General features: G+C 34.2%; 1 protein-coding gene across 1 annotated transcript in view; it reads right to left on the bottom strand.

Moving 5' to 3' along the window:
- NIPBL (NIPBL cohesin loading factor) overlaps positions 1–13,521 on the bottom strand; it is a 192,209-nt gene that overhangs the window by 59,445 nt on the left and 119,243 nt on the right. The window contains exons 11-17 of the mRNA XM_060146966.1: positions 13,244–13,426; positions 8,677–8,871; positions 8,369–8,440; positions 8,183–8,272; positions 6,510–6,613; positions 2,851–2,937; positions 355–586 (exon numbers count right to left, since the gene is read on the bottom strand). Coding sequence (XP_060002949.1) covers positions 355–586; positions 2,851–2,937; positions 6,510–6,613; positions 8,183–8,272; positions 8,369–8,440; positions 8,677–8,871; positions 13,244–13,426 — 963 coding nt within the window. The remainder of the gene's footprint in view (positions 1–354; positions 587–2,850; positions 2,938–6,509; positions 6,614–8,182; positions 8,273–8,368; positions 8,441–8,676; positions 8,872–13,243; positions 13,427–13,521) is intronic.

The following is a 13,521-nucleotide window of genomic DNA, read 5'->3' as shown; positions in this document are numbered from 1 at the left end:
AATTATATATCTTTAATCAATCCATTTTGTAGATAGTATTTTGGGTAAAATTTGGGGGAAGTGATAAATGGAACCAGAAGCTACTATTACCTAGGAAAATCTCAGACCAGTAGAAATTACTTCTTATTATATGTAAATAGTTGCTAAAGAAATTATTACTGAACAAGTACTGGATTAAAACAAGTTCTATATTCTAGTCAAATGTAAGCCAGTGTTTATTACAATTTATATAATCAAACAATTTCGGTGCCATTTTAAGTCACTGCATTCTGACCCATCCGACGTGGTAAAATTATATAACAGGTAATTTTGATATTATACTAAAAAACTATCAGTATAAAAGGGCAAACTAACCTCCATGAGGATCTAATCTGTAAACAGGATCATACTGAGGATAAAGTGTATTCTGCAAATGGAATTTAGTGTACTGTATAACTCTTTCGATTACATCCTCAATATATACAGCTTTTGGCATGTTAGGGGATGTCATAATGTTGATAGTTGTAAGACAGGCATCTGCTGATTTTGTCACTCTCTCCATAATAAGGTCTCTCCATAACCTTTCTTCTTCTTCAGTATCATTATTCTATAAAACAGTACATTGTTAATGAAATGGAAATAAACACATTTATAGGTTAAATATTTTTAAAAAATTGTAATATATTTGATTTTCACGGTTGAAAACTTGGTGAGAGTTATGGTGTGTGTATGTATATTTAAAGAATATCAGGAATGAAGTACAAATACTTATATTACATTAAGTATGATTTGTTTCAATGTTTTCAAACATAATGTACTCTTATCTCCTAATTTCACCACTAAATGACATTCCAATCACAAACTTATAGTTATGTTTATCTTCTGTGTAATTTATTCAAATCTACGATTTTAGTTAAAGATCATAATTATACATAAATCATTTTGTGTTTGGGGTTAAAAACATTATGATAATATTAAAGCTTTTTAGTTCTGCTTGCTCTTGTGAGAGCAAAACAAAAATTAACAACAAAGGATAGACCCTTATTTAAAAGTAGTAAAATGTTATCGACTCAAATCACTCCTAATAACTGTTTTTCAACAATACTGTATTTTTGAAACTGAGACTAAAAAGCGGTGATTATGTAGACTACTGAAAACATAATTTATTTTCTAAAATAGATTATTCAACAACTGACAGACTATATTTTAATTTACACATCAGCAACCTGCATTACAATTGGGAAAAAGTGCTTTAAATCTTACTTTTAAAGTGAAAATTCTTCTATCACATCCTTAGTTATGAAATATCAACTTTATGTTCTAGGAATACTTGTGTATGCATGCTATTCAAAGCTTATAACATTGGGAAAAGGAATAAATAAAATATAATATTTGTAAAACACAGAAGGGCTTTCTAAATCACTCATGCCTAAAAACTCTATCTCTTTCATTTTACTACTTACATACCTACTTAAAAAAATAAAGTAACTTTTCTTTGATATTGAAATTGCTGTTTCGAAGAGTCAGTTTAGGAGGCTCATCACTCATATCAAACATTAAGGCTTAAATGCAACACACTAAATAGTGCTAAGGTTTTCAGGAATGAAAATAATTTCATTAAAACTGACTCAGCCAGTTCTCCAGAACTGTAGATTCTTGATATTTACCACAATTTCTTGCCAAAGTGTTTTAAATAAAACGTGTAGACTAAAAATGTAGTATATTGCCACTATAGGTCCTCTAATCCCTTAGTTTCTATGATTCAAAAACTAATTTAAAAAGGGCATTGGAAAAATATGGATATATTTAATAAAGCATAGAAATACCACCTGACATTATTTCTCTACATTTTTAAATTCCATGTAGATCACTTAGCACTCCTGTGGCTTCTGCAAACATCACGAACATTTCCCTCACAAGATATAATCCAGTGCACGTGCTAAATACATATAGTATATATGTACATATGAGAATGGAAGTATTATCTACCAAAACTGTTAACAGTGGTTACTGCTGGATGAAAATGGAACCTTTCTGTTTTTTGTGTTTTGAAAATTTTCTATAATACACTACTTTTGTAATCAGTCATTTAAAAATAAAGAAATTTCATTAACTCAAAACATTCCCAGATCCTTATCTCTTACATTAAATTCCAATAAGAATTAGTGTTTGAATTCATTAATGTTAGACACCAAGATCAATTCAAATGCACATATGATTTTGAAAGTCTGCTATAATGCTAGGAAGGTAGATCCCAGTTCATAAATCATTATACCACGTTGCCACTGCTTTTGATAAAACACACTAAAATGTAACGACAGTTGCAGTTAACATTTATTGAGAACTTATAATGTGCCAGACATTGTTAAGCAGGTTACATGAATTAATTTATTTAATATCCTTTCAACAACCATTTGAGCTAGATATAAAAACAATACATAAGGATTAACATTTTAGGATACATTAGGAAATCACCATAAGGTTTCCAACTATTTATTTCTCCAGGGAAGTTCAAGGAAAAGAATTACTACCTACTAATATTTTATAAATGAAAAGACATTTTAAACACTCATCCACTTACAAAAGGAAGAGCATAATGTAAGATTAAAGAATGGTCTTTTGAATTGAATGAATTTACATCTGTTACTATTCTTATTTATATCAAATCTGTGAATTGATAATGTGTAACATTAATTTTAAACAGCTAAAAATCCAATTCTAACTGCAAGGCTAAATGTGAACTAGTAAATGTGGTAACAAGCTCAAATTAATGAAATTTGGAATTTTCCCTATAAATCAAAGTTCCATATGAAAAATGTTACATCTTAACAATAGAAAGGGTAAAATTAACAAGATGGATCTTAAACTTACATGATTTAACAAAGTGGAGAGCTTTGACCCATCTTGAATATTCTTCTCCAAGATATTTAGGACTTTCACAGTTTTGTCAGTGGAAAGCTAAAATTGAAGCATAAATTCTTTCATCAATCATTGGTAAATGTAATAAATTATTCAAGAACTATTCTGTACAATTATTCCCTTTGGCCAATGGAATATACAGCATTAACACCCTCTTAAAGAGTGGAAACATAAAACTTCCTACTTAGATCCTCTACTAAAATCTGATTATGTAGAGAACTTAATTACTTGTTTTTGAAAGACAGATAGCAAACACAGAATGGGCACATATGTATGTTACTAACTCAAATCTTACCACATAGCTACTTAAGACTGAATTTGTTCTGATGTCTGGCCCCTTGCTCTCATGAAAGTGACACTGAACATGCATACGAACACACAGGCACAAACACACACTCTCTAAACATTTCATCTGTTGAATTAATTATAACATGGTTTCCACACTACAATGTTATTTAGCGGGTGTCTTAAAATCCCAGGTAATATTTTGAATAACAGAAGCCTGAATCTGAGAATGATAAAAGTTACAAATGTGATAACACTGCTTTATTTGGTAGAAATTTTTCTTATTTTTAAAATATCTGTTTCATTTCTTACAAATAATGTTTCCTATATTTAAAAACTTAATAGTTGATTTAGAGGTTCTGCGAGGAAGCAACTGTTACTCATTCCCTTGACTGAATAGGTCTCCTTTTAGACTCTTATCATGCAGCTAGGACACTTACTGGAATCAGCCAGAAGAGTCAAATGGGAGCATCAACAGAATAACCTGACATTAAGTACATTTTGATTATTCGTATGCTGGCTTACAGAAAAAATTTCCTCCAAATATTGCTTTAGATAATTTCACAACAGATTAAACTACTGAGACTTTTGGTAAACTGTCCATGCTTTGAAAATATTCAGCAAATTCACCTTTTGAAATAGAAATATTAGCTACATGTAACTATAGAACTTATGAAATAAAACCTAAGATTGGCATTGGCACTTCAGAAAACTGAAGCCATATTCCTGTATACAAAAGAAATCAACATATTCCTCATTGCACACAGTAATAGCAATGTGAACTAATAGTACATTAATTCTTGGTTAATTATGTGATATGTCTGTATAGCTTTAAAAACCAAACTCAAGGAACCTTTGTGCACTGTTGGTAGGAATGTAAATTGGTGCTGCCACTATGGAAAACCGGTATGGAGGCTCCGCAAAAAAATAAAAATAGAACTACCATATAATCAAACAATTCCACTTCTGGGTACATATCTGAAGAAAACAAAAACACTAACTTCATAAGCTATATGCACCCCCATGTTCAGTAGAACATTATTTACAATAGCTAAGACATGGAAGCAACCAAAGTGTCCACTCCACTGGTAGATGAATGGATAAAGAAAGTGTGTGTGTGTGTGTGTGTGTGTGTGTGTGTGTGTGTGTGTGTGTATTCAGCCATGAAAAAGAAGGAAATCTTGCCATTTGCAACAACATGGATGGAACTTGATGGCATTATGCTAAGAGAAGTCAGACAGAGAAAGATAAATGCCATTATGATCTCACCTATATGTGGAATCTAAAAAAAAAGAATTCATAGATATAAAGAACACATTGGTGGTTGCTAAAGGTGGGAAGTGGGGGTGGGTGAAGTTGGTGAAGGTGGTCAAAAGGTACAAATTTCCAGTTATGAGATAAGTACGTCCTGGGAATATGATGTACAGCACAGTGACTATAGGTAATAATACTGCAGTTTATATTTGCAAGTTGCTAAGAGAATAGAACTTAAAGGTCTCATGATAAGAAAAAATCTGTAACTATGTGTGGTGACGATGTTAACTAGATTTACCGTTGTATCATTTTGCAATACATACAAATATTGAATTGTTACCTTGTACACCTGAAACTAATATAAATGAATACAAAATGAGTAAGTGATTATATCTTAACTTTGGAAAAAAACATTAAAATATTTCCCAGCCTACTTTAAAACTCAATAAATAAGCTTAATTTGTTGAGAGGATAAATTCTTCAGGTAAATATAGTCTTCTATTAATTCTTTTACTATTCCTGGAGAACAAATCATTATCTCTACATTATAGACTAAGAAACTTAAGACTTAAGAGTAGATAATTGTGTATAAGAGGAGACTGATTAGAAGATGAGGAGAGAGGATTTGTCTTGAAATTATATTTGCATAGCAATCATGCAGCGGTTTAGGGGGTGACTGGTAGCTCATAAAGATTATGGGAAGCTAGCCCTTGATGCTGTCACTATTGTTTAAAGTTATTATTAATGAAAAAATATTCTGCTATTCCATTAGTGTAATGAGACTACTCAGCAACAGAGAGCTCAGAGGAAAGACAACTCACGAAAGTCATTATAAAGCCTACAGCAATGAGGTTCTGTACTTATTAACAATTAATGTGTTAACAGACATAGAGAACAGACTTGTGGTTGCCAAGGGGGTGGGGGAGTGGGGAAGGGAAGGACTGGGAGTTTGGGATTAGCAGATGCAAGCTATTATATATAGGATGGATAAACAACAAGGTATATAGCACACGGAACTATATTCAATATCCTGTGACAAACTATAATGGAAAAGAATCTGAAAAAGAATATATATAGATGTATAACTGAATCACTTTGCTGTACAGCAGAAATTAACACATTGTAAATCAACTATACTTCAATAAATAAACTAAAAAAAACCCCAACAATTAATGTGTTAAAACCGTGGCTTTACTCTTTCACCAATGTAAATGGCTAAAGGAAATGTCAAAGAAAAATTTAGTGTATTTCTGCATTTAAATAATCTAAATATGTGAGACAATGAAAAAACAAACAGTGACAAAAATCCAGGACTGTGCCTCTTTCAATGCAAAAATGATTTTCTTTAGAATGATTGCAGAATATTTCTTGGATTCAAGCTTTGTTGTTGTTGTTTTTTTTTTTTTTTGTGGTACGCGGGCCTCTCACTGTTGTGGCCTCTCCCGTTGCGGAGCACAGGCTCCGGACACACAGGCTCAGCAGCCATGGGTCACGGACCCAGCTGCTCCACGGCATGTGGGATCTTCCCGGACCGGGGCACGAACCCGTGTCCCCTGCATCGGCAGGCGGATTCTCAACCACTGCGCCACCAGGGAAGCCCTGTTTTTTTTTTGTTTTTTTTTCTTTTTTCTAAGAAATAATTCTGGGAACTTCCCTGGTGGCACAGTGGTTAAGAATCCGCCTGCCAATGCAGGGGACACAGGTTCGATCTCTGGTCTGGGAAGATCCCACATGCTGTGGAGCAACTAAGCTGTGTGCCACAACTACTGAGCCTGCGCTCTAGAGCTCGAGAGCCACAACTACTGAAGCCCACGTGCCTAGAGCCCGCGCTCCTCAACAAGAGAAGCCAGTGCAATGAGAAGCCTGTGCACCACAAGGAAGACCCAATGCAGCCAAAAATAAATAAATACAATAAATAAATATATTTTAAAAAAATAAATAATAATTCTGTTACACTCTCAGAAGGCAACCGTGAATTTTCTTTTCATCATTACTTTATGTAAACTTTGCAATTTACCTTTAAAACTTTAATTTCAATTAAGTAAAGTTATAAATTTTACTTTAGTAGATACCTTATCCATTATACCCATTGCTTTAATTTTAGCAGATTCACTGCCAAGTTCGTTAAGTTGATGTTTTCCTAACAGCAGTTCCTGAGGAATTTCATCATCATCACCTGAAAAACCAATCCAAACATACACAGTTTAGGTAAAAGAAACAGCTCAAAATAGTAAGCTTTATTTCTTAATAATTTCTGGATATACAAACAGATATAAACAAACTAAAATAACATCCTAGGACGCCTCTGTAAACCTCAAGCAAACTCTGAATGAAAGGGGACAGAGGTTAAAATTAGAGCTCTGACTAAGATGGGAAGATGAGATATCTTATCTTTACTACTTTATGACCCTTCTCAACCAAACTCTCTGCCCCAGGAGGCTGACCTGTATGGACTACATCAACAGTCTCCCATGCCCTCTGGCTTCTGTTTGGGTTCAGCCAGTGGGTTGCCCTGTCAGAAGATCAAAGAGAAGGAGAGTGAGGTCAGGGTATTTATATCCCTGATTCCTTCCTTGCAAGGTCTGCTCAAGCTGCTTATGTCCTCTGACCAAAAGATTACTTCTTTTTTCACGGCAACCTATTCTACAACTTTTTTTCCTTTTCCTATTGACTGAGTTCTGTTGATTTCACTTTACCCTTGTTCCTTTGGGTGTAGGGATGGTAAAAGTTCGAAGTCTGGGTTTTGGTTGTATTCTGCCCCCATCTTTGTAATCAGTCTCTTTGTAAATAACTCCTTCTCAAATTATCCTAATTTGAGAGTGCCATATGACTTCCTGTTGGGATCTTAAATGACATGGAAGACAGTTTCCCAGCACAGAATTGGAAAGTTTTAGAAATGATGAGATAGATACTTCAAATAATGGGGAAATGCATTAATGATACTTAGGCAAGTAACTGTCACAAAAACAAATACTTTTAAAATAAAGGGTAATATAACTTTTAATGCATTTTCAAATAGATATACTAATATCAGAATTATTGTACGCCATCTAGCTGTTGTATAAATTAGTGTTTGTATCTACTGAAAGTGGCATAAAATTGTTGAGAGTAGCTCTAAACACTGTAAGCAGTGTTTTTTTATAAGCCTAACACCTTTAGATCTATAGATATGACCTTTACATATTACCGTAAATGTAATATTACATTAATCCTACTGTATTGATTGCTTTTCTATTTTGTTTTCCATATTAGATTCTGTATTACTTAAAGCCAGAGGTTGGGGTATTTATCTCTGCACCTCTTGCACTTAACATACTACTGACAAACAGCAATTATTTAATAAATACTGGCTTTTAGAATAAATTAAATATGTTCCTATTTCTACATCTTTACTCATATTAGTACCCGTCTTATCTAGGGCCCATTCAAGTTTCATCTGCATAAAGGCTTTACTAATTACTCTAACCTACTGTGGTAGCTGCACTCTCAGGACTCTTAAAAAAACACTATCAACACTTAACTAATTTAATACTTGATTTTTATACCAAAGTTTTCAGTTACTTGATAACACAGACTAGACTTGACTCCACAGCTAGGTTTCAAGTTTCTTAAGAGCACAGACCATGCCTCTGTACTCTGTATCCACTAGAGTAACTGGCAGAAAGCTTAACACATAGGTAAATAAATATATCTTAAATTCAGTTTATATTTAGAGGTAAACAAATATATTTTAAAATGATTTTACCAAATGCAGTAAAATCCATATCTTCTAAATTATCCAAAATATTCTCTATTGAGGCTGTGAATCTCTTAAAAGTTGAAGAATCCATCATTTCTGGAACAGAGGGAAAAAAACCCAAAACTTATTATCCACATTCCAAGTAGAAAACTGAAGTTGAAGACTATGAATAAAGACAAACTAAAATGTTACCTTCAGGTGTTAATTTTGGTTCATAAGCTTTCCGCTTCTTCTGTTTTTCTTTTTTCTTCATTTTTCTAGCAACTAAAATGAACAAAAAGAAATACTGAAATGCAGTAATTACAACTTAAAATATATGTATTTGTTTCACTTTCTTCCTGAACATTAAATACTTTAACAATAATCATTGCCAATCCAAACTTTTGTCTTGATTAAAAATTAGTTATTAGTCCATAAAAAAGGTATAAAAATTCTTCAAAGTTAAAGCCCTAAATTTAAAATCAGCTTATGTAAGAAATCCGTTGACACTGATGAATTACCCTCACTAAGGCTGGGAGGAGGAGAATAATCTTCCATGTCAGAATCTGACGGGCTTCGGTTTCGATAACGACCACCTGAACTCCTTCTTCCTTCATGAGAATGGCCACTTCTCCTATGATCCCCAGAGCTTCTTCTGTCACGCTCTTCATATTCCCAAGCTTTATCATCATCTTTTTTATGTCGTTTCCTAGAGGCTAGAAGCAAATCCCCATGACAAATAATTTACCTCATTTAAAAGACTATTAAAACTTGTACTTTAAAATGAATTACATGGAAGAAAAAATCTTCATTGTGGGGGTCTAGGAAATTCTGAATCATTCTGTTTAAGCAGAAATATAAATTGTGGTACAGAAATGGTATCACTTATTTTAGCATTTATCTAGATTTAGAAAATTTTACATGAAATGGGTTTGCTAATAAATGTAGATAGGAATGTTCTGGGAATTAAACCACAGTGCTCATTTCAAAGAGGTATTCAGTGAGTCAGTAAAGATAATATCTAAACTTCAGGGTTAATTAAGACATATAAAACAAACTTTATCTAGAGTTTGGATAAAAACCAGAAACACCTTTAAGCATTTGGATTGTTAATGGGGAGTGGGGTTTGGAGGAAAAGTAAACTTTTGAGAAAGTGTTACAGAATGTGGGTAACCACGCATACTGTCAATTAACAGCCAAGTTAAGCCCACAACTCAGCTATAAATTCAACAAACTCTGATAACCTAACATTGCAAACTACAAAGACAGAATAAACCTGTATAGTTGTAAATACTCACATACTGAATTCAGTTCTCCAACAATATACTTGCTTAAACCCAAGGAGACAACTTGTGAGCTTATGCATGCTAGGTAAGCATATTTATGTATGTTACCTTCAATCCCTTCCCCATTCTTCCAGAGGTATAAGCATTCTGCTAAAATCATCAGTACTGACAGGAGCCTCTAGGCAGAACTGGCAAACAGATCTCATCTGACACATCAACTCTGATCAACTGGTAGTAGCTGCCTAAAGCATAATGTTGAGAATAATTCTGAGCCCTGAGACAAAGCACTATATTTCAGCAAGAAAGACTGATTAGAAATGCCTGTCCAGTGAGAACTGGAGGGAATACAAGTGAAAAATATTTACTATACCTGCTCTAGAGTATAAGCACTACCACGTTAAAACCAGGATAGAGAACTGATATGTTCTACATCTTGGGATCATACACTGGTTGTTGGAGTGACCACTTGTTGCTGACAGTGAATTACTTTCTAGTCTGTTAATCTGAATCTGACTCCCTTGCTTTCTTGTGACTCACTTCTATTCTGAATCCTTAACTATGACAAATACCCAAGTATTTAAGACAAAACTCTTGCTTGAGTCCCTAGTCCCCTACTTGGCTTAAGATTTAAGGATGCCAACCTTTGGCCCATGCACTCTATGCTTATGCTGATGTCCTTCTGTGTGGGTAATCAATGTCTATACCTTGGCTAATCTTACCTTTATATGCTGCCCTAGTTATTCCTATTCAAGAATCTACTGACAGCATGGCAAAGATAATTTTGTTTCCTCTTCTTTGTGGTCATAGGTTTGGCATAGCAAGAGGACGAATGTAAACGGATGTATTTAAATCTTCAGTGATTTTCTTCATAAGTAGGCAAAAATTTGACTATGAAATATATGAAGGAGAGGCAGGATTTCCCCCCTTTTATGATTAGTGCGCCCTGGAACATTCTCTTAGTGAGGGGTTGTCTCATATACTAATAAAAGTAGGTGTGTATGCATGCGTCAGAGAAACAGGTCGTTTATGTATAGCATTCACTAAACGTTTTTTCAACAAGTACCGAAATACCTACTTTGAGGAATAACAACTAACAAGCAAACTTGTTCAGAAAGTAGTATTCTATGACCTCAAATATGACCTAGTTAGTCTTTTTGAATTTTAATTAATTTCATAAGAAATTTATTTCAATCCTTTAATTCTATGAGTAGAAAATGCTTGAAAAACCTTATGGTTAGCAAGTATATACAATATGCTGTATCGGTGGTAATTTTTATAGGTCTTGGAGATTTTTTTTTCACATTCATTAAACTAAGCAATTTGAAAAAAAAGGAATGGCAAATTAAGGAAAAAAAGAAACACAACTTCTATGATACACTGTATGCTGCAATAAGGTTCTATCAGGATCCCAATTCATTATGACTCGTCTGTTCATTCTCTATATGTCTTGTTACCCTGGAAGAAGCAGGGGAAGAATTCAACAGAGAGGTATGTAAAATATGACTTAGGTGTTTTCCACCCTAACCCTTTCCAAATTTCACCTGTATGTCTCTTTAGCTTCTTCTATCTCCCCTCCTCCTTCCCCAGCAACCCAGAGACGTTGTAATTGTGCTATGACTATCCAAATCTTTGTGGCCGAACTTTCAAAGTTAACCCTCAATAGTTCCCCCTATCTTTCAACAAAACTATTTCCGTAGTTTTAGATTTTTAGGAAACCAGTTTGATTAAACTGCAATAAAATTTTGTTTCAAAAAGGTCTCTCTCTCTCAAATCAGGATAATGCTTGCTACTATGTTCTCATAATATTTTTACATTTTGTATTGTACTCTATTTTTATTACATTATTTTTGGTGTGGTATAATGGCTATTTGGCTGTTCATGTCAGCTTCTTTCATCACTCATTTCAGTGGCCTCAGAGTCAACTTTTCTATAGTTACTTGTACAGAAATAAACCCCCCCAAACCAGGGAACTATATTCTAAGGTCTCTTGAAAAACCCAGAGAAACTTCCCTTTTTCCTAGCAGGGGCTGAAGCTAAGGTTCCTTAACTAATATTAGCTTTCAATATTTTGGGGCACAGATCCATGGCTTTTAAGATGTAATTATGTGCTCCCGTAAGATGAGACAATATCTCTCATCATAGAAAGCAAAGAACAGAGGTTGCAATGAGGACAAACATGAGGCATGTGTGGCTCTCTCCTCTATTTTACATTTGGTGGGCTTTTCTGATTATGCTACCCTTTTTACTTAACTGTGAGGTAGCTACAAAATTCTCATCAGCTTAGCAATGCAGGCAGCCACTCTCAATTAACTGGAGTTGAAGTGTGATTTGAAATCAGTCTGCAATTAAGGAACTCCTTTTTAGTTATTCCTTTTAGAAATGGGTGAGGTATCAGGGGAAAGGAAGGAAAGTGAAGCAGAGGCATGTATACAAAGGGGAGTGAGTTTCTAGGACACCAGATCTCCTTACTCTTCTCTCTTTCCAGATCATATGTTCCCGTATGAACAAAATGTTTGATTATAATAAAAATATTAGCTTTAGCCATTGAAATATACTGCATGTAAATACATCTCATGATAATACAAATTGTAACACTTATACATATAATTAAATGTCAGATTAATTTTGCCATATTTTATTTCAATTTTAAAACTTTGTTCAGACTTGTTCAGTATTCATAATCTACTGCTCATAGCTCAAGAGCTCACAATTTTGAGAAGATCAGAGTAAACGAACATAGATTAAAAACTCTGGAGGTGAAGGGCTTCCATCAGCGATATACATTTTAAAATGGCAGCATGCATCTGTCCTTCCTGCCCTTGCTTGTCACACCTCAATCTACGGACACTAGGTGGAAAAGGTAGAACACACTGGTAGTCTTCCCACTTCTTTTGGTCATAATGACTAAGTCAGTTGGCACACAAGTGAAGATCTCCCATAGTCTGTTTCCACTGAATGCCGTTTAAGTCAAACAAGGTTGCTGACCCCTCTTGGCTAGGCTCAATTCTCTTGCTCCAGTAGAAGGAAGATAGGGATAAAAGAGAAGAACTTTTTCAGTGGACCAGTAGGAAGACAGGCGAGGTATAGCAAGTCTAGTGCAAAGACAGGTGATCACAGTGTTGTAGAGAGGTAGCTGTGTAGTGAAGAAGCCAGCTCTGGAAAACAGTGAAACAAGGGAGGAATTCCAGGACACAGCTGGGCAAAAAGGAGAAGCCAGGTCCAAACCACACAGATAATGGCAATGTGGCTAATCCATTCATAATTTAGTGATAGTATGGTTTAAAATATTTCTTCATCTGGCTATCTCCTACGTGTCCTTCAAGACTCAACTCAAGTGTCACCTCTTCCAGTAAGCGTTCTCTGAACCCCAGTATAATTTTGATGCCAATCCAATGTGCTCCCACAGCACCCTGGATTTACTATTATCATTGCACTCTTCTCACTGTACTACAATTGTTTACATATTTCCCCCATTAGACCGAAGGCTCTTCAAAGATAGGGGCCACATCCTATTTGTTATATTTTTATTCTCACTGCCTAGCAGATAGTAGGAGCTCAATAAATGTTTGCTAAATGCATATAGAGGCATACTTGTGTTATCTGACACTAATTATAACTCATTAAAAATTTTTTTCTTGGTGCCAACTGATCTCATCTTTCACACATTTTTAAGTACAAAGAAAAAAACTTGCTATACTATATTATGATCACGGTACTCTTGCTAACCCCCCAAAATTATAAATGAAACAAACATATCAATCTGCTTTTTAATTCTAAAGTAATAATAAAGTTATATACTTACATTCAAAAGCTTCTTCACTATCATTATCTTCATCTGAACTGATTTCAGCATATTTTGGTTTTTCATTAACTGTGCTACGCTTGCGTTTATTCATTTTCACACGTTCACAAAGTGGCATGGTGGATTCAATTTCTGCCAGGAGTTCGGGGGGTAATTCTTTTAACACTGATTGATCTATACTACCTATTAATAAAAGGTAAGAAAAAATATAAATCTGAAGATAAAAGGGAAATTTTAACAAAATTAAGCACAATGAAAATGAAATATTAATATTTATG

This window comes from Lagenorhynchus albirostris, chromosome 3 (genome assembly GCF_949774975.1).
Source record: "Lagenorhynchus albirostris chromosome 3, mLagAlb1.1, whole genome shotgun sequence".
Lineage (NCBI taxonomy): Eukaryota > Metazoa > Chordata > Mammalia > Artiodactyla > Delphinidae > Lagenorhynchus > Lagenorhynchus albirostris.
Note: the sequence above shows the minus strand (reverse complement) of the source record. Positions and strands in the feature narration are given on the sequence as shown.